Below are 24,473 nucleotides of genomic sequence, written 5' to 3'. Positions count from 1 at the left end.
GATGTCTGGCACAAAAGAGGCTCACAGTGATCACAGTGGATCTCAAATGCCTCTCCAAATAATACCCTTTCCTCACAGTCCTGGCTTTTTATGTCATAGAGTGAGTTTTCCAGAAGCTTCTCTACCTTCTGCTGCTGATAAAGAATGTGCTGAGTGATCTTTTCAGTCATTAATTCACTTCACCTTTATAAATATTCTATGAGGTGGGTTCTATTAGAGCTACACATCACAGCTGAGAAAAACTAGCCACTGCAAGTTAAATGACTTGCCGGAGGTCCCCAGCAGGAAGGGTCATCGGATCCAGGATCTGCCCTGGCTCCTGCTCTTAGCGCTCCTCCCCTCAGGCTCCCGGGGGACGTGCACCATTTTCCTTAGCCCTGGTAGGAAGAGAGTCGCCGCTTCCTTGTTTCTTTTCGGGCTGGCCAGCCCTGGCTCTCCTCTGCTCCTGTGAGCCTAGCTCCAGGCCAGTGGAGGCCAGCCCTCTGCCCTGGCTCACAGCCTCCCCTCCCCCTGCTGCCAAGAGCTCAGGCCCTATTAGGGGTCCACCCTCCTAGGGAGAGATGCTGTCCTCTTTGGAGGTGCACGGAGAGTGGGCACGGGACCTTTAGTCCCTGCCTGGGCTGGGGGGAGGGGTGGCCTCTGATTTGCTGGCCCTTCTGGCAGGGAGGGAAGCTGCTCCAGCAGGTCTCGGGGCTGCACCTTCAGTGTCTCTTTGCTGTGAGCTTGGGGCCCATCCCCACCTCCCCCGGCTTTCCAGCTGCACTGAGGAGTTTCCCAGCCTTTCGGGCCCACGTGGCCAACCTTCCTTCCTTCCTCCCCTGGGCCCTCTCTGCCTGCTAAGCCCAGGGCCCAGCCCTGCCCCCCTGCCCAGGCTCACCCCCAAGGCCAGAGCTCAGGAACTGGCAAATGGGCTGGGACCAGCTAGCGAAGGGAAACTTTGGCATTTGGGGGCAAGCCTGGGGCCACTGGGGTAGATTGCGGGGGGTGGGGGGGGCTCAGTAGAGTCCAGTAGAGAAAGGAGGAGGATTCTGGAAGTCCTTCATTTCAGAGACTGAGGCAGCACCTGTTGTTTATTGAGGATTCAGCATGGGCCAACCACTACTGGAAATTCTTTACCTATATAATCTCACTTCATCCTCACTGCAAGTAGGCATTACTATCCCCAGTTCACAAACAGAGACTGAAGCCCAGTTGGGGGTCTATGTAATGGCCCCTGGAATTGGCTGAGCAGAGATTTGAACCCTGTTCAGTCTAGTTCTCCTATAAACAGGCAAGAAAGGGAAGGCGCTGAGCTGGGAACCCCAGCACGGTGTAGTAACCCAAGGAGGCAGGGAGACCCGCTGCCCCAGAGGCTGAGAGCCATGAACTTGTGTTTATTTTCCGAGTCTCCCCGAGCTGGTATGCAGACCTCATGCCCACCCCTTCCCAGCTTCCTGCGGGGCTGCTGCCCTTCTGAGGCGGGACTGGGGCTCAGGGGTTGAGGTATCCATCGGGGAGGCAGGCACCACCCAGCGAGATGACAGACGCCAGAAGCCCTCCCTGAACAAAGACTGGGAGGGAGGCAGCCTGGTGTGTCCCCACCCCGCCTCCCCCAGCGCCTGCGGAGCCACGACCACAGACAGCGAGGCGGAGCGAGCATGGCGGGGTCCCCGGCAGCTCCGCCGCCCCTCGTCCTGCAGCTCACCACCTTGGTGAGCCTGGCTCTGGCCCCAGGAATAGGCGGGGGTAAGTCGGGCTTGGAAGGCTTGGGGGCAGCCGGGCCGGACCCCACCTCTTGCTCAGTCCAGTCTGCAGGAACAAGCTGGGGCCTCCGTGGGCTGCCTCGGGGTGCATGCGCCTCCAGGCCAGCAGCAGTCCTCCCCGTCGGCGGAGGAGCCAGCACCGCGGGCGCAGCACGGAGGATAAGGCCCGGGGTCCAGGAGAGGGAGGGGGCTTCCTGCTGTGGCCTCCGGAGGAATTCCTGCAGGCAGCGGTTGGGGGAGACGGTTGCCGTGAATTCTGGGAGTCTGAGGTTAATTATTTATCTTGAGAGCAGGGGAAAAGGAGGCGGAAGGGAGGCCCGCTGTTGGAACTGACTCTGTCTTTGTGTCTGGCCTTGCCCTAGGCGGGGCGGGCAGGAAAAGAGGCGTGGGCTGAGGAGAGGGGGGCTGAGGACGGTTCCACGGGAGGATCAGGCTTTGCCCAATAATCAGGAGCAATTTGTGCAGGTCTCCAGGCAGGAGACGGGCCCTGTCTTTGCTGAGGGTCCCAGAGTACCCCCAGCTTCTCCCTGACTCCCTTATTGTGCCTTCTTATGATAACCTGGAGGAGTGGCCTTAGAGGAGGAACCATGGGGGAGCGGGGTGTCAAGCTGGGATGGAGAGTTTAAGATGCTAAGACCCCATCCTTGGCCACCTGTCACTGGGCTGGAAAGGAACCTAGATACAGGAGCCGTAGCAGGACACTGCTGTCTGGGTGACAGGTTACCCTGGCAAGGGAGGGAGCTGGGAACCTGCACAAGGGGTTCAGGTGCACGCACCTGTTGGGGTGTTAGTGTTACGCAAAAAAACTGAAAAACCTTGACTGGATCTCTGATGGAAGAACCAAGCAGCTCTCAGAGGTCTTGGAGTGTTGAGATTTTATTTTACACCGGCGGGCTCAGAGGGGAGTAATCTCCCAAGGTCTGAGCCCCAAACAAAGGCAAAGGGAGCGATATATATCTTTCTGCTTCCTTATGTGCAACACTTCTACATGCACAGCAAGCACACAAGGGGGAGTGAGCTTGGGTGGTGAGTGCCTGGCAGAGCGGGAATTAAGGGAGGGTTCTGTTGTTTTTGCTGAGAAGCAGAAGGGAGCCACCTGGACTAGATTGCTGTCCTTGTAAGTTTTTCCCTATCATTAGAACCCTGGATATGGTGGGTAGGAGGGCAGGCTGAAAAGATGGGTGGCATTTGTAAAGGTGACACTTGGGAACCTTCAGATGTGTGGTTCAGAAACGTGTGCCAGAGAAGGGGAGCAAGTGGAGGCAGGGGGCAGCTGTGACCAGCCTTCTGAGTGGAGACAGAGGGAGAGGGGAGAGGGGTGTGGGCTGGGCACAACTGGGTGAGACCAGAGACTGAGGGGTGGCACAGGAGCAGGAAGCTGAACCCAGATTTCTGAGGGGTGGGGATGGAGTCAACCAAGCCCAGAAATTCAGGCCACAGCAGGTTTGGCAGAAAGAAGACAGCTGAAGTTTTGGACTAGAATGTCCAAACCCCAGTTGGTGGTGGCAGGGAATGGGCAGTGGGTGGCATTGTTCCCCAGCCCCACAGGACTTGTGTCTGTTATAACGCCTTTCAGCCACCTGAGGCCCCACCTCACTAATGAGTTGTCTCCCTGAGAAAGACCCTCCACTGTCCCTCCTCCTCTTTGTCTCCCTCCAGACCCTCCACTGCCCTGGCCCAAGTGAAGACGGTGACCTGGACATACTCCCCTGGCTGGGGAGCTTTCAGAGTCAGGGAGCCTGCAGGGAGGGTTTGCACCTGACGAGGCTAGGCTGGGTCATTTCTGTCCACTCAGGGCTCCCTCCTCCTCCAGGCCTTCACTCCTGCACCCTCACAGGCCATACCTCCTTTCCTGGATTGGGGGTAGGCAGGTGGACAGGGGTGAGGCACAGCGTGACCCTCCTCCCCTGCATGGTTTGGAAGACAGAAGCCAGGAAACCTTGCTAGCCCCTCACTCCTAGGCCCACCCTGGATTCTTGCACCTTTCAGGTGGGGCCTTCCCCAGGGACCCCCCTGGGCATGCTGACATCCATGACGACCAGCAGCGGGCACCAGCCCACTCCTCAGCCCCTGCTGGGGCCCCCCACGAGCAGGAGCACCCCCTGGAGGAACGGTGGGGAAGGCTGGAGGCGGAGGTGATGAAGCTCAGAGAGCAGGTGCCAGCAGAGGCCAGTTGGGTGTGGATCGGGTCGGACAGGCCTTGTGTAGGGGGAGGAAAGAAAGGCTGGACTTGGGGGCCCCCGGGGCCTTAAAATAGAGGTTTGTTTTAAATACACATGGAAAGGTTCTTATCTAAACACTTGTTATAACATTGGTTCTTTCATACAAATGTCAATCCAGATTTTCATATTCTGCCATGTATTGGGCAAACATTTTGGAGCGCCTACTATATATAAAGCATCATGAGGAAAGATTTTGGATGGATAAAGGTCTTTTACTGTTGTGGAGAGGGGATTGGATCCCCTTGCTTCCAAAGGAAGGGCCTGCGGGCCCCTGCTCCCCTGGGAGCCTGCGCAGACCCCAGGCCCTGAGATCTGTGACTTTCTCGAGGCATCTTTCAGAGCCAGATGAATGCAGAGGGACCCACTTCTCTGGAACTGTCAGATTTCCTTCTCATTCTGCCGCAGTCTTCATACCCCACAGAGCTGTGGGATGTGGTGGGGGACACTGAGCTAGCACCTCCTATTACCTGCCCTCCTCTGTCCCCCAGAACAGGGAACTGCAAGTGAGGGTGAGGCAACTGGAATCCTGTGAGTGTCTCCCAGCCTCTCTCCAGTGCTGGGGGCTGGGGCGAGCATGGCCGGAGGGGGCTCGTTGGGAGCTTGATGCCTGCACAGTCTGTGTCTGCCAGGACAGGGCGGCACGCTGCAGCCCCAAACCCGGCCTGCCCTGTCGCCGTGGTGAGTGCAAATAGTTGGAACATACTTATGCTAAAAAAGTATGAGTTGTCTATCTTGGAATTCATATTTGACTGAGCATCCTGTATTTTGTCTGGCCACCCTACTCCAGGAAGAATTTCAGCTGGTAGTGCAAAAGGTGAGTCAGGGGTTCAGGAGACTGGTGAGGGCAGGAAATGTAGCCTGGGAGTCTTGGCCAGAGATGAGGAATGAGGTCCTGGAAGTGGATGGATCTCCAAGTAAAGGGACACACACACACGTACAGCTGGGGCACTAGTGCCCTAGGGCCACTGCTAACCCATATGATAATTTGGCAAAATAATTTTAAAAGGCTCCCTTTCCTCAGCACTTCCACCTGTTGTAAAATAATGGAAATCTGCTGATTATGTTAGAGTTGGACACTTTACTGTCATCTGCTAGGAAGTGTAGTAAACACACAAAATGTAAAATCTCAGATGTTATCACCTGAATGCTGCCCCTTTGATGTGGCACCTTGTGGTGATTTTACCCCAGTCCTCTAGTCTCCCCTGGGGCCTGGCTCTGCTTTTGCAGACTTCCCTGGAGGCCACAGGGCTGGGGACATGTGGCACCCAGAGCCCTGTGTCATCTGCACTTGCCGGGAAGGGAACTCAGAGCCCAGCCCCAGCCACCACCCATGTTCTCTGCTGCTTGGCATACCTCCAACTTGGCAGTGCCAGGCCCAGTCTGGGGGCCACACAGGGCTGCTTCTCCTTCCCAGGCATTGATGCCTGAGCCTGCTAGGCCTGCAAGGCCAGCAGAGTGACTCAGCTGGGCAGTGGAGAGGGAGGGAGGCTCAGTGTCTGCCCTGCAGGGAGGGACCGTGCAGTGCCAGGGGCCCTCATGCTCAGAGCTCAGCTGCCTGGAGAGCTACACCCCATGTGGGGAGTGCTGCCCCGTCTGCTGGCCAGGTGACCACACGGCCCCCTCCCCGCCCCTAGCCTCAGAGGGTCCAGGACTACTTGGGTCATGCCTCCCCTCGGGTGATGTCCACTCACCCTGCTCTTTGCTGACCAGCCTGCCATCCTGGTAACCCTCCCCAGGCTGTGAGTATGAGGGGAAGCTGTATGAGGAGGGGACCAGCTTCCCGTCCAGCTCCAACCCTTGTCTCTGGTGCTCCTGCCTGGTGAGTACCCACACCCTCGCCCAGGCCCTGCTCCTCCTTGGACACCCCCTGCCCCACCCTGGGCCACATCTGCCACACCTCAGCATGCCTTCCAAGACCCGCTGCCAGTGAGGTCCACTTGCCACCCTGACCCTGGCACCACCCCTGCAAGGGTGCCCGATGCTTGCCCACCCTGCCCTCCCTGGGAGCCAGACCCAGAGGTTTTACAGCTGTTGGTTTTACAGAAGAGCCTGGTTCACTGTGTGCCCATGAGCTGCCCACCCCGCCCCTGCCCTGAATCAGTCCTGAAGCCTGGGCACTGCTGCCCAGCTTGCCGAGGTAAGAGCCTAGACCCTTCCCTGGTGGAGCTCCAGGACGGGGTTGTCACACCATTTCCTCAACTCCAGGGCCCACTCCGCTGGCCTCTGGCCTGGGGGTTTGGTCGGTGGGAAAGCAGTGCCTGACCAAACCTGCTCTGGAGCTGGAATGTCTGGGCTCAAATCCATCCCTTGCTGTGGCTGTGCACCTCTGAGGGAGATACCCCATGCCTCCTGTTCCCCATTTGTAATGTGTGGATAATGATATATACCTTAATCAATGTTGACTATTATTATCTGCTTTGTGCACATAAGACCCTCAAGGCAGAGCAGTAGAGGGGACCCTGAGTCGCACACCACTGAAGGATTAGAGCAGGCCCCAGATACTGCAAAAACTCAGAGGAAGGAGACCTAATCCAGCCTGCGCGCAGGAAGGAAAGACGTGTCCTGAGCAAACAAGGATAAAGAGCAGTTAGCTAGGTGAAGGGCAGAATAAAGCAGAGGGCATTCCAGGTAGAGAGGGCAGCTTAAACAAAGGCCTGGGACTGACACTCAGTGTGAGGCGGGAAGGTACAAGCAGGCACAAAGGGCCAAAACTGAGAGTGAGAGATAAAGAGGGGCTGGAGAGAGTTGGTGGGTGGACATGGTCATGCTGGGTCCCAGAGGGCCTGGAAGGGCAGGCTGAGGAGCTTGGACCTTACATTGCCAAAGGCACTGGGAGCCCCGGAGGAACCTAGACAGTGGCCTGGCCTGGGCTGGGCTTTGGAGAGAGCCCTCTGGGGGCAAGCAGGTGGGCGTGGGGCCGGTTGAAGCCGCGGTCCAGGCCGGCTCCCACCAGGCCTCCCCTCGGTCCCTCTCGCCCCCAGTCTCAGGCTGCACAGAAGGCGGCTCTCGCTGGGAGCATGGCCAAGAGTGGACCGCACCTGGGGACCCCTGCCGGATCTGCCAGTGCCTGGTGAGCCCTGATCTACTCCTGTGCTCCCCCCAGCCACGTCCTGCCCACAGGCCCACTGTGTTCATTCCTTCATTCCACTGAGCACATCCCAGAGGCACAGGGGGGGATGGAGATGGAGTGGGCCTGATCCTCAGCGCTGTGAGGGTGGGGACAGGACCGCGCTCCTCTGTATGCCCAGCTCTGAGCACAGGAGATGTGCCACATAGGTTTGTAAATCAAACTCAAGGAGCTTACAGGCTCCAAGGTGGGGCAGGGACGGGTGGGCTGGAGCAGGGCAGGGTGTGTGCCCTGTGGCTGAGCTCCAGGGAGGGAGACTGACTTGATGCATCCAGAACAGATCTGTCCCATTGCAGCCCCTCCTGCGTTTGGCCCTGAGCCCTCAGAATGAGGCCATCTGTTTGAGACAGGCTCTAAATGTGAAATGCACACCAGATTTCAAAGACTTAGTACAAAAGAGGAATGTAGACTACCTCATTAATACTTTATGTTGATTACGTGTTGAAATCATCTTTTAGATACACTGGGATGAGTGGAATATATTAAGATTACATTTCATCTCCTTTTTGAAATTTGTCTACTAGAGAATTTAAAGTAACATGTGACTTGCAGTATATTTCTATTGGGCAGCACAGATCTGTAATGTCTTCATGGAAAGGGTATTTGCGTAGGTTTTAAAGGATGGGTAGGATTTGAACAGGGAGAAATGGGAAAAGACACTCAAGGTGCTATAGACTGAATGTTTGTGTCCCCCCAACCCCCAATTCATATGTTGAAATCCTCACCCAAGTGGTGGTATTTAGATGTGGGGCCTTTGGGAGGTGGTTAGGTTACGAGGGCGGAGCTCTCCTGAATTTGTAAGATTGGCGACCTTATAGAAGGAGCCCCAGAGAGCTAGCTCCTCTCATCAGCGGTGAGAACTCCTCCGGGAGAAGACAGCTGTCTAGGAGCCGGGAAGCGGGTCCTCACCAGACACAGAGTCTGCCGGCACCTTGATCTTGGCCTTTCCAGCCTCCAGAACTGTGAGAAATAAATGTCTGTTGTTTATAAGGCACCCAATCTATGGGGTATTACAGCCGCCCACAGGGACTGAAACACCAAGTGTAGGAAACGGTCAGGGCAAAGCCTCCGGGAGGTGGGCACATGGAGGCCTAATGTCCAGGCAGGGTGCATCCTGAGGAGGAACGTTTCGTGGGTGCTGAAGCCAGAACCACACTGCTGCCTGACAGCCTGCCAAGGACTGAGGACTCCACCGTGAAGGCCGTGGGGGCACCCAAGCCCTTTGCAGCCATGTGCTTCCCCTGCTTGTTCACACTGACACACACACACACACCCAAGTTGTGAGAAGAGTCACTGGCTGCCTAGACACTTAGGAGGCTGGAGGTAGTGAGTCCAGATGCAGGTGTGAACTCAGGGGCTGGGGTTTGTCTGGGAAAGGCCATGGGGAATAGTAGCAACTACTGTTTAACTGCCAGCTTCCAGAGCTGGAAGCCACGCCAGACACCTTATCTCATTTCATTCCCAATACAAGGCTATGAGGACAGGACTATGACTGCCTTTCCCTCTGTATGGGCAAACTGGGTCACAGAGCACTTCAGGAGCATGCTAGGTCATACATCTGCATTAGTTTCCTGGGGCTGCCATAACAGACTACCACAGAGTGGCTTAAACAACTACTGTCCCATCTAGAGGCTAGAAGTCCAAGATCAGGGTGTCAGCAAGGGTTGATCCTTTCAGAGGGCTGTGAGGGAGGATCTGCCCCAGGCTTCTCCTCAAGCTTCTGGTAGCTTCCTGGCAACTGTTGATGTCACTGGCCTTCTCCCTTTACAAGTTGCCCTCCCTGTGTGTGTGTGTGTGTGTGTGTGTGTGTGTCCAAATTTCCCTTTTATAAGGACACTGTTCATTGAATTGGGGGCCACCCCACTCCAGGATGACCTTATTTCAACTTAACTGATTACATCTGCAATGACCCTATTTTCAAATACAGTCACACCAAGGTAATAGGGGTTAGGACTTCACCTTGGAATTTTGGGAGATCACAGTTTAAGTCATAACAATATCTAATAAGTGGATAGCTGGACTCAAAACTGTTTCTGTTAATTGGCTGAGCTCTGATGGCCCCTTGTCCTGCCCACTCTGCCCCGTCCCAGGAGGGCCACATCCAGTGCCGCCAGCGAGAATGCACCAGCCTGTGCCCATACCCTGCCCGGCCCCTCCCAGGCACCTGCTGCCCTGTGTGTGATGGTGAGTCAGAGGGTGGAGCCCGGAGGGGCTCAGAGAGTATGGTCTGCTCAGGTCGGGTCTCCCATGAAGGCCAGGACATGGGCAGTGGGGGACCCCTAAAGAAGGTCTAAGGCATCCTTTTCCCAATAGGCTGTTTCCTAAATGGGCGGGAGTACCACAGCGGGGAATCCATGGGCTCCAAGGACCCCTGTTTGCACTGCCACTGCGCTGTGAGTGTGGCTGCCTGGCAGGGAGGAGCTGGTTGCCAGGCCTGCCTCTTGCATGCTGACCAGGCCCTGTTGGCAGAACGGGAGTGTCCAGTGTAAACCTCCACCCTGCCCACCTGCACCCTGCAGGCACCCCGGCAGGATCCCTGGGCAGTGCTGCCCAGGCTGTGATGGTGAGTGGGGGACTCGAGTCACCAGGACAGGGGCAAGCACTGGCCCAAGAGAGGCTCCGGGTGCAAGGGTGGGGTTTGCTTCCCTTGGACCTATGGGGAGCCCTCTTGAATTATGTATAGCACAGGAGAAATCCTTGATAAACCCAAGCTCCTATCACCATGGGTGACGGGCGTGTTCTCACCTAACCTTCTCATGGCAAACTGGGTACCATGGTGGGGCCCTCCCTCCGGAGGCTGGGGAGGCTGGCAGGGCCTCCTAGAGGACACAGTGGCTATCCTCACCATGTTTGGGGGGTTGCCTCAAGGTGGCATGAGGCTATCCAATCAGCTTCCAGCCCTATCCCTGGTCCTCCTGTCCAGGATGTGAGTTCCAGGGACACCAGTATCAGAGCAAGGAGACCTTCAGACTCCAGGAGGGTGGCCGCTGCATTCTCTGCTCCTGCCAGGTAGCCAGCCCACCTTCCCACACCCCAGCTCTGTCTCATTCTTTGGGGGCCCTTCACCCAGCTTCCTTCCTAGGCTGGCGATGTCTCCTGTGAGGAGCAGGAGTGCCCGGTTGCCCCCTGCTCCCTGCCTGACTCTGGCCCCCGGCTCTGCCCAGGTGTGTGTGTGGAGGGAGAGGGGAAGATACTGCCACGAAGGGGCGCTGTTCCAGTGACTGCATGTGAAGGGGTGTTTCCTTCACAGTAGGGGAGCCCACCAGCCATTCCAGTGTGTGTTCAGATGCTGTCATGGCGATGGCAAAGCCAGGGTCCTGGGCAGGGTCCTGTGGTCTGGGAGGTCAGGGACGGGTGGAGGTGTCTGGGCTGCATGGTGACAGCCCCCTTTCCTGAAGCCTGCACACTCGATGGAGAGGAGTTTGCAGAGGGCGTCCAGTGGGAGCCTGATGGTCGGCCCTGCACAGCCTGCTCCTGTCAAGATGGGGTGCCCGTGTGCGGGGCTGTACTCTGCTCCCCAGTCCCCTGCCAGCACCCTACCCAGCCCCCTGGTGAGTGCCCCACCCTGACCCAGCTTTCTTCCCCTGCGCTGTCCAGCCTACCCTGGTCAGCTGGGCTCTGGCCACCTGCCCCACACAGGTGCCTGCTGCCCCGGCTGTGATAGCTGCACCTACCACGGCCAAGTGTACGCCAATGGGCAGAACTTCACAGATGCAGACAGCCCTTGCCACACCTGCCGCTGCAAGGTACCTCATCAGGCTGCTGCCCTGCTGGGCACCCCCCGGGCCCACCCTCACCATCCTCTCCCCTGCTCCTAGGATGGGACTGTGAGGTGTGTCCTGGTCGACTGCCCTCCCACAACCTGTGCCAGGCCCCAGAGTGGCCCTGGCCAGTGCTGCCCCAGGTGCCCAGGTATGTGCTTACTGCCCCTGTCTGGCTGGGGGCCCTAGACCCTGCTCTCCCAGGGCCCCATGGGTCCAACAGACACCTTAGAAAGCAACAATCTTCTGCATTGTTTTCAGTCTGACACAGCTTAGAACTCTCTGGAATTCACAGGGTATGGGTGGGAGGGAGAGCAGAGATTTATCCCTTCGTATTACTACACCACTCTTCCCTCTCATTCTTTATTTCCTCTTCTAGTACCCACCCCCCTACTCAGATAAATTTTTGTGTCTACCTGTATAACACAGGTTCATGCAACAAACAATTGGGTCTGTTTGCTATGTGGGACCTAGGGACCGGAATGCTGTGTGGCCTCACCCCTGCCTGCATGGGCAGTCTGGGCTAGGGTGTGTGTCACAAATGCATGCACACATACACAAGTATGTGCTCAGAGAGATACCCATGCCTGTATACACAATGCCCCTCCTCCACTCCTTCCCCGGGGCCAGCTTCCAAGTGGCACTTGCACAGTCTGTGCCCCCACTCTTGCCTGCCCCCAATGACCAGACTGCATCCTGGAGAAACAAGTGTTCGTGGACGGTGAGAGCTTCTCTCACCCCCGAGACCCCTGCCAAGAGTGCCAATGTCAGGAAGGCCATGCCCACTGCCAGCCTCGGGCCTGCCCCAGGGCCCCCTGTGCCCACCCGCTGCCTGGTCCCTGCTGCCAGAACGACTGCAATGGTGAGGTGGATGGGCTGGGGCCGGGGGGTCTTCTGGGATAGCTTGGCCCCCTCTTTGGGAATTTAGGGCTGGAGAGGCAGCATACCCTGAGGGGCGCAGGGCCCTCCCAGGCCTCTAGCTGCTCCCTCCCCCAGGATGTGCCTTTGGCGGGAAAGAGTACCCCAGTGGAGCAGACTTCCCCCACCCCTCCGACCCTTGCCGCCTGTGTCACTGTCTGGTGAGTCTGCTGCCTGAGGCGGAGGAGGAGTCCCGGGGAAAAGGGGCAGGACTTCAGGAGGCCAGGAGAGGCCCACCAAGACAGGGGTGGGAAGGAGCGGGGCCTCCCACCACTAATGGGGCCTGTCGTGGTCCACCTGTCTGTCGCAGAGCGGCAACGTGCAGTGCCTGGCTCGCCGCTGCCCACCGCCGCCCTGTCCAGAGCCAGTCCAGCTGCCAGGAAAGTGCTGCCTGCAGTGTCCCGGTAGGAGCCGCACCCCGCCGGACCGCCCCTCCGCAGCCTCTCCCTGGATGCCCTGACCCGCGCTCTCCTGCTGCAGCCGCCTTCTCCAGCTGCCCGAGGCCCGGGAGCGCGGTCCCTGCCCGGCACCAGGAGCATTTCTCTGCACCCAACAACCCCTGCCACCGTTGCCTCTGCCTCCATGGTTCTGTGTCCTGCCAGCGGCTGCCCTGCCCACCTGTGCCCTGTGCCCACCCGCGCCAGGGGCCCTGCTGCCCCTCCTGTGACGGTAACACCTTGACGGTGCCCCTGTCAACTTAGGCAGCACACTCGCCACCCTGCCACCTGCTTCCTCCAGCTCCACCCTGGGACCTCACCCTCCCTGGTGCCCCTCTTACTCCATGTCCCCCTTCCTCCAGCCCCAGGGGTGGCACCACCCAGGTATCCCCCTTCCTCCAAGCCTGCCCCTCCCCAGTCGGGGTTCTCACTAAGAATGTGGAGGGACAGCTGTGGGTCTGGCCAACAGCCACCATGCCCTCCCACCCCTCCCCTGTCGGCATGGCCTGCCCTCTAGGCTGCCTGTACCAGGGGAAGGAGTTTGCCAGCGGGGAGCGCTTCCCTTCACCCACTGCCTCGTGCCACATCTGCCTCTGCTGGCAGGGCAGCGTCAGCTGCGAGCCCAGGACCTGTGCCGCTGCGCAGTGCCCTTTCCCTGCCAGGGGTGACTGCTGTCCTGCCTGTGATGGTGAGGGTTAGAGGGCTGGGAGGGCTGGGCGGCGTCGTTCTATACGGCCCTTCAGTGGGTCCAGAATATTTATTACAATAAGAAAAAAGCACTGGACTAAAACTTGGATTTTCTCCTGCTGCTTATGCTATTCAGCTGTGTGACCTGGGATAAGTTTCACAACCTCTCTAGGCCTAATCTTTTTTTTTTTTCAATTAAAAAATACTTTTTAAAAATGTGTATTTTTGTAAGATACACATAACATAAAATGTACTATCTTAACCATTTTTAAGTGTAACTCTGAGCCTAATTTCAACCCCTCTAAACAAGAGGGTTGAACAAGACCCAATTCCCTGTCTTTGGTCTTATACCAACCACCCTAGCAACTTTTGCTACCTAACCCCTAACTTTTTTAACTTACTATTTTTCTTCAAATTAACTCACTTTTTGATTTAAATTTATTTAGAAGTCTTTATATCATACTGTAAATGGAAAGTTAGATTTTCCAGGAATAGAAGATTACCATAAAAATTAATACAATTAAAAATACAATATTAAATTCAACTCAGATAATTTTGCCTGCCAAGGGTTTGAGCCTGACTCACCCTCTTTTTCTTTAAAGACTTAATTTTTTTAGAGCAGATTTAGGTTCACAGCAAAATTGAGAGGAAGGTGCAGAGAATGCTCTCATATCCGCTGCCCCCGCTCGTGTATAGCCTCCCCCATTATCAACATCCCCCACCTCAGTGGCACGTTGGTTATAACTGATGAGCCCACACTGACACATCATAATTACCCAAAGCCCCCCCTCGTTTTTAAATAGGAGGTCAGTAAGTGTCAGAGAGCTGCTAAGGACAGGCTGCCCACCCCAGGGCCCCTTCTCCAGCCCTGATTCATCAGAGGGCTGGAAAGAGCCCTGGAAATGGGGTGTCTTCATTCCGCACCACCCAAGTCATCTCAGGCTATTCTGGCTCCCCCAGGTTGGGAAAATTGGTGTAGTCTGGCAGGGCGGTGGCCTGCTGAATATTTAACCTGAGGGACAGATCCCATGTGGGTCTTGCCCTATAGACTGCAGGCTGAAGGGGTGAAAGTTTGCCCTTCTGCTGGCCGACCACCCCTGAGATTCCTTTGCCCACCGGCAAAGGACTGAGCCCTCCCATGCCAGTTGCTGGGTCTTCGAGGCCCTGGACTGAGGCCAGGCCCCAGCTCTGCTCCCCTCTCACCCCTCTGCCCTCCCCCTGCCTCTCCCTGTCCTCTCTCAAAGGCTGTGAGTATCTAGGGGAGTCCTACCTGAGCAGCCAGGAGTTCCTGGATCCCCGAGAGCCCTGCAACCTGTGTGCCTGCCTCAGAGGCTTCGTGACCTGTGGCCGCCGGCCCTGTGAGCCTCTGGGCTGCAGCCACCCGCTCACCCTGCCTGGGCACTGCTGCCCAACCTGCCAGGGTAGGCCGTCACCCGCCCTTCCACTGCCCCTGCTGGCGCTCCCAGAGGCCTAGAGTCACTGTCACCCCCACCCCAAGACAGCTGCACAGCGAACCCACCCTGCATTTTCCTCAGACTCCTCATACCACATCCATGCTCTCCTCTCTGTCCCTGCTGCCACCTCAGACTGATGGTTTCACCAAGTAACTGGTCCTGTGCTTCTAGACCTTCCTGGTCTTAAATTGTTTTGCTGCCTTCCTAAAATACCGGGTCATCAGACTCAAACCCGTTCAGTGCTCCACTGCCCTTGAGTCACCAGTTATGAGGGGCACCTTCCCACCTGGCTTCCTTAGCCCACCCTCCCCAGCCCAGCCGGTGTCTTGCCTTTGTTTCCGGAGTGCCCCACAGGGGCCCCACAGACAGCAGTCTCCATGCCCCCTCCAGGCCTCATTCCTTCATGCATGCAAACCTCACACCTGCAGTCCCCTTGAAGTTCCTTCCTCCCACCCCTCACCTGCTCAGCCACTCCAGGCCATATTCTCTCTCCCTAAGCTTTGGCGGAGATCCCAGCTGGGCATGTGTGTGCGTGCATGAGTGTGTGTGTCAGTGGAGGGCTCCGTTGATGGCACCTCCTCTACCACATACCCCACTCTGCCAGGATGCCTCTATCACGGGGTCGCTGCTGCCCCTGGAGAGACCCTTCCTGACCCGCTTGATCCCACCTGCTCCCTCTGCACCTGCCAGGTAACCTTTCATCCCTTGACCTTTCTCTCAGGCCAGGGAGGGGCTGTCTCCTCCACCCAGGTTCTCACAGGGAACCCTCTAGTGGGACAGCACTAGATTCAGGTCTCCTGGGCCAGGGAGGTGGCTTGGGCCTGGCAGGCCCAGTGAGGGCACCTGCCATGAGGCAGCGTGTAGCCTGCTTTGAGGTTGCGATGACACAGGAGTCAGGAAGTGGCAGTTGACCTCTCTTCCCCAGGAAGGGTCCATGCACTGCCAGAAGAAGCCATGTCCTCCAGTCCTCTGCCCCCACCCCTCTCCAGGACCCTGCTTCTGCCCTGTTTGCCACAGTGAGCTGCCCTCCATGTGCCCCAGCCCCCGTGCCCATCCCTACCTCTCCTCCCTCCCTTTCTGCCAGGCCTGAGGCTGGACAGGGCAAGGTGGCACAGCCCCCAGCCAGGAAATGTGTTGCCTACAGGCTGCATCTCCCAGGGCCGGGAGCACCAGGACGGGGAGGAGTTGGAGGGGCCTCCAGGCAGCTGTGAGCGGTGTCGCTGTCAGGTATGGTAGGGAGTGGGCAGAGGAGCCTGGGACAGGGGCTGGGCCATGGTGCCTCTGGAGTACCTGGCCTAAGGGGGCAAGTCACTGATGCTGCCTCTCCTGCAGGCTGGCCAGATCAGCTGCATGCGGCTGCGGTGCCCACCCCTGCCCTGCACACAGCAGGTCACAGAGCAGGGAAGCTGCTGCCCTCGCTGCAGAGGTACGCCCAGTCTGGGGCTGCCCCCTGGCTCCTGCCCCTGGGCCCGATGCTCACTCATCTGCCCCACCTCTCTCCTCCCAGCCTTCCCACCTGCCTGCCCACCCACCTGCCCTCTCACACCTCAGCTCTTGAACTCTCACCCTTGCTCACCCTCAGCTCTTCCAACCTCTCCCTGCCTCCCACCTTCCCAGACAATCTCACTGTCCAAGCTCCCCTCTTCCTTTTAATAACACTCCATTCATAATAATAATAATGATACTTAACATTTACTGGGCACATACAACATGCCAGACTCTGAGCTAATGCTTCATCTCATGTGATCCATACAATGATCTCATCAGATAGGTACTATTGTTATTCCTATTTTATAGGTGAGAAAACCAAGGTACAGAGAGGTAACACAACTTGCCTGCAGTCACTCAGCTAGTAGGTGGTGAGCCAGATTTGCACTGAGTCCATCTGGCTCTAGAATATGAGCCTTTCGTAACCTGCCTGCTGCCCCCTGCCCCATGCGCCACTGCACTGGTGTAGCTTCCACAGAGCCAGCACAGTGTTATCTTACTTGCCCCTGAGGAAGGCAGGACAGATGAAATCCCCATTTAACATATGAGAAGACTGAGGCTTGGAGAGATTAAGTTCCCTTGGGCACATGGTTAAGGATAGAGACTTTCATTCATTCCACGTGCATGTATTACATGCCTGCTACATGCCAGGTGCTGCTGCCAGTGCTGGGCCACAATGAATAGTGCCTGCCGTCTGGCACTTGGCCTAGAAAACAAGCAGACACAGAACAAGATAAGAACCCAGGGGTTCTGACCCTGGTCCAGTCCTTTCCTCTCCACCACGGGCAGGAGTTCTGCCCCAGGCCACCTTCCTACCATCTCTGCAAGCCCCCCTCCAGGCACACACATGCCCTGCTGACCACCCAGGGTGGAGGGTCAGGGGCTGTCATGAGGGTGTTGTCACCTGTGCCTGCATCCAATGCATCAGCTCCTGCGCCCAGCCCCACCAGGAGCCCAGGGACTGCTACCCTCGATGCTCCAGTAACCTGGGAACCAAGGAACCTGGAAACCTGGTGCAGGGGCAGGGGAAGTAGGGAGGCAAAGCCTGGTCACCATCTCCCTACCTTTGTACTGGGCTGGGCGGCAGAAATGGGCTGAACAGGAGAAGTGGCCCCAATTCTTGCACACACCTCAATCCCTTGTGCTTGGGGGTTGAGAGGAGAGACCCCCACCCCACCCCGCCGGCACTGCTGCCAAACTAAAGGCTCCCTGGTCCTGTTCTGCTCTTACCCCACCCCCCAAGACTGTGAGCACAAGGGTCGAAAGTATGAGCCAGGGCAGAGCTTCCAGCCTGGGGCAGACCCCTGTGAAGTGTGCATCTGTGAGGTAGGTGAGGGGGTGTCACTGTGGAGCAGGCAACCTGTGGGGAGCAGGCACCGTGGGGGTCAGAGATAGGAGTGTTCCCTGGGGCCAGGAGGACGGCGGGGTTGGGGGTTACGCTGTGCCAGGTGTTAGACACAGGGCACAGGTGCCGGGTGGGGGGCAGTGGGCAGACCCCCCTGGCGGCAGTATAGGGTGTGTGTGTAGGAGGTGGGTGAGACACCTGAGAAGTGTTTGGGAGCCATACTGGGGAAACGCCGTTTGAAAGGTAATGGTGAGTAATGGAAGGGTGTTGAGCTGGTGACTGACATCATATGTCAGGAGATTGGGCAGTGAAGGGAAGGAGGATGGCATGGGAGAGGATAGGAGGGTCAAGGGTCACACAAAGATTCAGGCCCAAGAGACTGGAAAAAGAAAGGGACATCGTTTCCAGAGATTAGGGCATGAGGCGAGGAGCAAGTCTAGGGAGGCATTCAGTCTTACCTGCCCGAGGTACATCCTGGAGGAGGTGCAGCAGGCAGATGGAGGGGCCTGGAGTCCAGGCGAAGAGGGAGACTCTTGGCTTCCATGGTCAGGAAGCCTTCCATGGCCCTGCTCACTCATTCTCATTGTAGCTGCAGCCTGAGGGGCCTCCCAGCCTTCGCTGTCACCGGAGGCAGTGTCCCAGCCTCGTGAACTGCCCCACCAGCCAGCTCCTGCCCCCTGGGCCCCAGCACTGCTGCCCGACCTGTGCCCGTAAGTCCCCAGATATGGGGGTAGATAAGAGGGGAGGGCTGCCACTCCCAGAGTGACAGTGGAAGAGCCAGCCATCTCTCCTCTGCAGCCCTAGCCCCAGCCCTTTCCCGGGTCCAGTGGACTGTTCTGGAAGCCCATGCCGGGTGGGTAAGGCCTGCAGGGCCCCAGCAGGAGCTGGGGAAGCTGTCAAGAGAATCCCTTGACTCTGCATTTTGTGGAGCGTCTTGCCCAGCAGGTGGCGCTGCGTGTGGGACCTGTGCCGGCTTCTTGAGGGCAGTGATGTGTAGACTACAGAGGCTAAAGAGTGGGGAGAGCTATTCTTAACAACATTTGCTAGGATGTGCTTCCGGGAAAGAGAGGAGGACTAACATTTATTAAGCACCTACTGCATGTCATGCACTGTATTTGGTGCTTTCAATAGTATCATTGACTTCTCCCACTTACCCAGTGAGGGAGGTATTACTCCCTTTTTACAGATGAAAAAAATAAGGTTCAGAGAGGTTGATCAATCTTCCCCAAATACACAGGCACCCGGATTAGAACGTGGCATGCCTCTCTGGGTCTTTGTGCGTCCTCGAGCTCTTCTAGCCAGACGGTATGAAAGGAAGTGGAGGAGGGACGGGCCAGGCAGCCTGGCGGTCCTTAGCCATCTCAGCCTGAGGAAGGAACACCGTCTGTTTCCAAGCACCCCCACACCTTGTAGCCTAGCAGAGTTCTTTTTAAAATAACCAAACTTTTCTTTGCTAAACCAAAAAGGAAAGAGGATTTATCCTCCTGGAGTCAAGGTGCTGGAGCTATGGGTGTGCCCCGGGCCCAAGATGTCTGGGGCCCAGTGGGTAAGTGGGGTGAGGTGGGCTTTCACCCTCTGGCCCCCCCCCTCCCCCTCCTCCGCTGCCTTCTTGTCTCCACAGAGACACTGAGTGACTGCGCACAGGGCCTGCTGGGGGCTGAGCTGGCCCCGCCCGACCCCTGCCACACCTGTCGGTGCCAGGTAAGCGCCCTACCTTGGGCTCCCTCTCCTTCCTCCTCTGCCGCTGTGACTGCGATTCCTCTCCTACAGCAGCTCTTGGCTCCTCAGTCACTCACTTGTCCCAAATGTCACCCCTGGCCTAGGCCCTACTCCCCACTATACCCTGCCCCCTCCCTGCTGTTCTCTACCTATGGCGTTCACACACCCTTCCACAGGACCGGACTTGGCTCTGTATTCACCGGGCCTGTCCTGAGCTCAGCTGTCCCCTGTCAGAGCACCATACCCCCCCTGGGAGCTGCTGCCCCATGTGCCTGGGTACGTGCCAGCCTTGACCTGCATCCTCAGAGCATAAGCCCAGGAGGGAGACAGGAGGGTGGACATCCATGAGCCAAGTGGGCAGCCGGGGGTCTGCACTCTGAATGCAGGCTTCATTCTTTTGTACACATCAAAGGCTGGTTACTGGGGTGGAGAAGAGACCCGCAAGGCAAAGGGAAGCAGGGAATGAAGTCTGGATTCTCAAGGCCTAGCCTGAGTCTTGTCAGTGGGCTCAGGAAGCCCAGGGCCACTAGCAGGGCATTGCACTGTTGAACTGGCAGCCCAGAGGAAGCTTCCGGGGCTCTTTAGACATCGCTCGCACTGATGCGGGGCCTGCCATCTAGTAGCTCACCTGAACACTGGTTGAAGAAATCAACACCATCACGGTGCTAATGGAATGGGGTGGGGGCAGTCCCCTGCTATGGACCTTCAGGGTGAGCTCTAGGGAGGATGGGTGCAGTTGAAAAGTGCTCCCCATCCCTGTTCCTTCCTCCTCAGAATGTGTGGTGGAGGCGGAGGGCCGGAGAGTGGCAGACGGAGCAAGCTGGCGGGACTCCAACAACAGCTGCATTACTTGCACCTGCCATGTGAGCTGGAGGTGGGAGGGTAGGGGGTGGAGAACCTTGTAAATGGATAAAGGGAGGAGCCTCAGGACACTGGACCAGAGAATACCGAGTGTTTGCGGTAATGAGGAAAAGGTGCCCCCTCTGGGTGAGCACGGGCATAGGCCCCTGAGCTGCAGCAAGGAGCTGAGGGCTGGATTTCATCCCCCGCTTGAACATGAAGCGGGTTTCCTTGTGCGTCAGTGTCCGAGAGAGAAGGGGCTGCTGCCTCTGTCCGTGACCCAGGAGGCCCCCAGATGTGTGAGGCCCGGGACCCCAGGCCCTGCAGGAAGTCCCTAGAGCAAAGACGTTTGTCTTCAGGGGGGCCACGTGGAGTGTCACCAGGAGGAGTGCCAGGCCCTCTCCTGTCCCTACGGCTGGGCAAAGGTGCGAGAGGCTGGCAACTGCTGTGAAAGATGCCAAGGTGCGGGCCAGGATGATGGGGGAGGGGTGAGCGAGACCCAGTGTAAGGGACAGGCAGCTGACCCTGCCACTCTCCTGTTCCCTTAGCCCCTGCCCAGTCGTGTACACACCAGGGCCGGGCAGTGGCCTCTGGGGAGCGGTGGGCCGTGGATGCTTGCACCAGTTGCTCTTGCGTGGCTGGCACCGTGCGCTGCCAGAGCCAGCGCTGCCCGCCGCTCTCCTGTGGCCCCGTGAGTGCCTCGGTCTAGGGCGGTGGGGTAAGTGGGCGCGTGGCACCGCCATCCAAGTGCGACCAGGCGGGAGAGAGGAGGCTGGGCTGGGACAGCTCCGAGGCGGAGCGGTTTAGTGGACCGGGGTCCTGCAGTTCCCAGTGTGGCCACGAGGTGGTGCGCTGAGCCTGCTCACAGTGAGCCTGGGCGCCTGAGTCGGAGGCCCCCGGAGACTCCCGGGCGATCCTCGATCCTTCGGGAGGCTCTGCATAGGGCACGGTGGGTAGGGCTATAATCTAATGGTGTCTGGGGCTGAGGCCAGGCCGAGGCCCCCTTCCTAAGACCCGGCAGCTGCTGCCCCCGCTGCCTGCACCGGCCGGCTTCCTGCATGGCCTTCGGAGACCCCCATTACCGCACCTTCGATGGCCGCCTGCTGCACTTCCAGGGCAGCTGCATCTATGTGCTGGCCAAGGACTGCCATGGAGGGGACTTCAGGTGCGCAACCCCCTCCCGTTCTCCCTAACTCTCTACACCTGTCCCTGCTGACCACTACACCTGGGCCACTACACCGCAGCGTGCACGTGACCAACGATGACCGGGGCAGGAGGGGCGTGGCCTGGACCCAGGAGGTGACGGTGTTGCTGGGAGACTTGGCGGTGCAGCTACTGCAAGGCGGGGCGGTCACGGTGAGCAGAGCGAGGAGCTGGAACGTTGATCCCGCGCTGTCCACTGCTGGGTCCGGAAGTCGCTCCTACTTCCTACCCCCTTCTCCAGGTGGACCGGCGCCCTGTGGCCTTACCCTTCCTGCAGGAGCCCCTGCTGTATGTGGAGCTGCAGGGACGCACAGTGATCCTGCACGCCCAGCCAGGGCTCCAGGTGCCGTACCAGGGTGAGGGGGTGTGTGGGAGCCTTGGCCCTGTTCAGGCTTCTGAATCTGTGGAGGGAGTTGGAGATACCAGCTAAGTGGGTCAGAGGAGGCCCAGGAGATGAGAGCTCTGGATTCTGAGGGGAGGAGAGGAACCACGGTCAGAAACCTTGGGTGCAGTGAAAGTTCTGAGCAACGTTTCCAATCTTGGTTGGGCTACCAACACACTGGAGCTCTTAGGCCATACCAACCCTCTCTAGGGCTCAGTTTTCTCATCTGCAAAATGGGGGATGGGTTGAGGGGATGTCAAGGTCTCCCACGTGGTTTCTGAGATTCCTCCCAACTCCCATGTCAAACAGTAAATCACTCCCTGTTTCCAGCAAGAAGCACAGTTTGTAAATTCATAAAATAAGGCTTGTCTACACTTCTGATCTGCACTCTGCTTTGTCCTCTGTAAGGCCCTAAGGCCCACGAGAAAGTGAATCTCTGGAAGTGGGTTGCATTTCCCCTGGGGGCCCAGTTCAGGGACCGCAGAAGGTGCCCTCCTGCCAGAGCCGTGGGCAGCTCTGCACGTCTGTATCTGCCCCAGGGCTCACGCAGCAGGTGTCCACTTGGCTTTCACCACAAGGCAGCCTCCCTTCCACAGGGAGTCTCCAGCCGCCTGTTCTCCTCTGCAGCATGCAGCATGCTGACCTAGGGCACGGGGCTGGACAGTGGGTGTCTTGGGGTCCCTACCCTTCCCAACTCCCCAGTCCCAGCCTCTCCACACAGGTGCTGTGGGATGGACGGTCCCAGGTGGAGGTGAGAGTGCCAGGCTCCTACCGGGGCCAGGTCTGCGGGCTCTGCGGGAACTTCAATGGCTTTGCCCAGGATGATCTCCGGGGCCCAGAGGGGCTGCTCCTGCCCACTGAGGCTGCGTTTGGGAATAGCTGGCAGGTGAGCAGCACAGGAGCTGGATGCCTTGGGGGGGCACAGTTGGGCATGAGTCTCAGAGCAACCCTCTGAATGGAAAGGGGGGGATGGACACAGGTTGGTATTTGGGGCTTCAGGGTGGTTTGGGGGCTTCCAGCTGTCATGGTTCCGGGGGAGGCAGGCTGGCCCGTTGAAAGAGTCATCATCTGAATCCCAAGCCCTGCCTTGCCACTCACTGGCTATGTGACCATGGACAAGTTACTTACCTGCTCTGGGCTTCGCTTTGTTCTTCTGTAAGAGGAGGCTGAGGATAAAGTAGCTGATGCTTCCTTTGCTGTTCTTGAGGGAAGGTTTTTGAAGCTTAAACAAAATACTTGGAAACTGTTCTGAAGAACATAGCCCACAAAGATGCTGTCTCACTGGGGACACTCTCCTCACCTAGGTCCCAGAGGGGCAGGGACCTGGTCAGCCCTGTTCCCAGGGCCTCGAGGTGGATCCGTGCCGGGCAGCAGGTTACCGTGCCAGGCGGGAGGCTAATACCCGGTGTGGGGTGCTCAAGTCCTCCCCGTTCAGCCGCTGCCATGCTGTGGTGCCACCAGAGCCCTTCTTTGCCGCCTGTGTGTATGACCTATGTGCTTGTGGCCCCGGCTCCTCAGCTGACACCTGCCTCTGTGATGCCCTAGAAGCCTACGCCAGCCACTGTCGCCAGGCAGGGGTGACCCCTGCTTGGCGGGGCCCCACTTTCTGTGGTGAGGGGACAATGCCCAGTGAGGGCTGAGAAAGGGGGTGGCACAGAGGGCTCAGGTCTAGGTAGGGAAGACACAGGGAGGGCTGCAAGGGTGAGCATGGGCACTGGAATGCTGCCGGGGGTGTCCCTGTGACCCTGCCTTCCACTCCGCCTGCAGTGCTGGGCTGCCCCCTGGACCGTGGCTTCGTGTTTGATGAGTGTGGCCCGCCCTGTCCCCGCACCTGCTTCAACCAGCATGTCCCCCTGGGGGAGCTGGCAGCCCACTGCCTGAGGCCCTGCATTCCCGGCTGCCAGTGCCCTGCAGGTCTGGTAGAGCACGAGGCCCACTGCATTGCACCAGAGGCCTGTCCTCCAGTCCAACTCACTGGCGACCAGCCACCGAGTGCTGTGCCCAGCCCCAGCCAGGAGCCCCAGGGGGCACCCTGAGCCAGGACAACACTGGGACACATCAGGCCACAAGCCACCCTTTGGAGAACAGCTCCCACCCTGGCTAGAGCTGTGGAGAGACTGCCCCACCTGGGCACTGGGGGCCTGGACCTGTGTCCCACAAAGACCTAGCTGTGTTCAGTCAGAAGCAGTAAACTTGGGGCCTGCTGTGAGGCTGACTTGTGTGTATGTGTGTTTCCTCTTGGTGCTGGGGTGGTGCTATGGGCTGTGTGGAACATGGGGTCTAGTGGTCAATGTCTCCAGTGTCAGAGCGGTGACAGCTGTGGGGACTGAGCCCTGGACCTTGCTCACTCCTTGCACCTGTGTCCCTGGGCTGCCCCCACCTGCTGCTGCTGCCTGGGACACCCTGCAGTAGGCAGAAAGAGGACCGAGGTGTCCTTGTCTGAGCCCTGCGCTCACACTGTGCAGTAAGCACGGCCTGTGGCCGCCATGTGGGTCCCTCGGGATCCATGTGGAATTCTGCAGGGCTGAGGAACCTGGAGAAGGGGTTCAGTCTTCACATGACATCCCCTTTCCTCTTGGTTTGGGGTTACTGTATGCTAGGCACCCCTGGCCACTCTAAGAGCTGGTGACACAGGGACCCCATGTCTGGGGGCGGGGAGCAGGAACAACAGAAGATGTTTTTCATGTGCATTCACAGCCACACCTGTGTGCGGTGACAACCTCTGGTAGGGGAAAGAACATGGGTTCTGAAATAGAAAAAAAACTGTTTTTTTGAAAAGTCTCCTTTCAAAGAGAACTCTGTTTTAAGTTCTCTCTGCCACCTAGTGGCTGTGTGACCTTGGTGTTTTAGGACCTTGGCTAAAAGATGGGGGGGGGGGACTCTGTCACACTGCCAGGTCCCTAATACTTCAATGGGAGTGAAGAGAGAGCCCTGGCTTGGACTGAGAGCACTGGCGCACTAGTCTGCCTGCTTCTGCTGTGGCCCGCAGAGCTGGCTCCATTCTCTCATGGGAGGGTCCCAGGGCTGCTCGTGACAGCGGAGGATGTGAAGAGCATAGATCACTTTGTGTGTTCATTCACTCCCCTTGCTGTAACCGGTACAAACTGTGCCCTCATCTGATGTTTCTCCTATGTGGGCGAGGAAGAAA

General features: G+C 57.9%; 1 protein-coding gene across 5 annotated transcripts; it reads left to right on the top strand.

Annotated features, from left to right (window-relative positions):
• The first annotated feature begins 1,155 nt into the window (after nucleotides 1-1,155).
• On the top strand, nucleotides 1,156-23,534 carry KCP (kielin cysteine rich BMP regulator). Of its 5 annotated transcripts, none has more exons than XM_057504749.1 (38): nucleotides 1,178-1,725; nucleotides 3,732-3,877; nucleotides 4,453-4,642; nucleotides 4,752-4,778; nucleotides 5,701-5,783; nucleotides 6,008-6,101; nucleotides 6,946-7,034; nucleotides 9,182-9,275; nucleotides 9,405-9,484; nucleotides 9,561-9,654; nucleotides 10,015-10,100; nucleotides 10,174-10,255; nucleotides 10,490-10,642; nucleotides 10,731-10,837; nucleotides 10,910-11,003; nucleotides 11,541-11,714; nucleotides 11,849-11,931; nucleotides 12,081-12,174; nucleotides 12,251-12,439; nucleotides 12,725-12,895; nucleotides 14,139-14,315; nucleotides 14,953-15,038; nucleotides 15,274-15,364; nucleotides 15,493-15,575; nucleotides 15,681-15,774; nucleotides 17,080-17,162; nucleotides 17,771-17,891; nucleotides 18,803-18,882; nucleotides 19,077-19,176; nucleotides 19,675-19,763; nucleotides 20,100-20,202; nucleotides 20,289-20,431; nucleotides 20,733-20,905; nucleotides 20,985-21,096; nucleotides 21,185-21,286; nucleotides 22,047-22,211; nucleotides 22,630-22,936; nucleotides 23,093-23,534. In XM_057504749.1, exons 1-38 carry the CDS (start codon nucleotides 1,638-1,640, stop codon nucleotides 23,359-23,361), a joined length of 4,596 nt encoding a protein of 1,531 aa, XP_057360732.1. In that variant the 5' UTR covers nucleotides 1,178-1,637; the 3' UTR covers nucleotides 23,362-23,534. The 5 variants fall into 5 exon arrangements, 4 of the variants coding, with proteins under 4 accessions (XP_057360732.1, XP_057360731.1, XP_057360733.1 ...); XM_057504748.1 differs by having other exon boundaries at nucleotides 3,732-3,898; XR_008998546.1 differs by lacking the exon at nucleotides 23,093-23,534 and having other exon boundaries at nucleotides 1,156-1,725; nucleotides 3,732-3,898; nucleotides 21,185-21,299; nucleotides 22,630-22,767.
• The last annotated feature ends 939 nt before the right edge of the window (nucleotides 23,535-24,473 follow it).

Source organism: Manis pentadactyla, chromosome 7 (assembly GCF_030020395.1).
Source record: "Manis pentadactyla isolate mManPen7 chromosome 7, mManPen7.hap1, whole genome shotgun sequence".
NCBI classification, from domain to species: domain Eukaryota; kingdom Metazoa; phylum Chordata; class Mammalia; order Pholidota; family Manidae; genus Manis; species Manis pentadactyla.
The sequence above is the reverse complement of the archived record's forward strand: the minus strand, read 5'-3'. Positions and strand labels throughout refer to the sequence as shown.

Excerpts from the sequence above, each read along its gene's own strand:
- KCP (XM_057504748.1), top strand. The coding sequence starts at position 1,638 with ATGGCGGGGTCCCCGGCAGCTCCGCCGCCCCTCGTCCTGCAGCTCACC. Across the intron at positions 5,784-6,007 it reads GTCTCTGGTGCTCCTGCCTG|AAGAGCCTGGTTCACTGTGT; the intron begins GTGAGTACCCAC and ends TTGGTTTTACAG. Across the intron at positions 11,715-11,848 it reads CTGCCAGAACGACTGCAATG|GATGTGCCTTTGGCGGGAAA; the intron begins GTGAGGTGGATG and ends TCCCTCCCCCAG.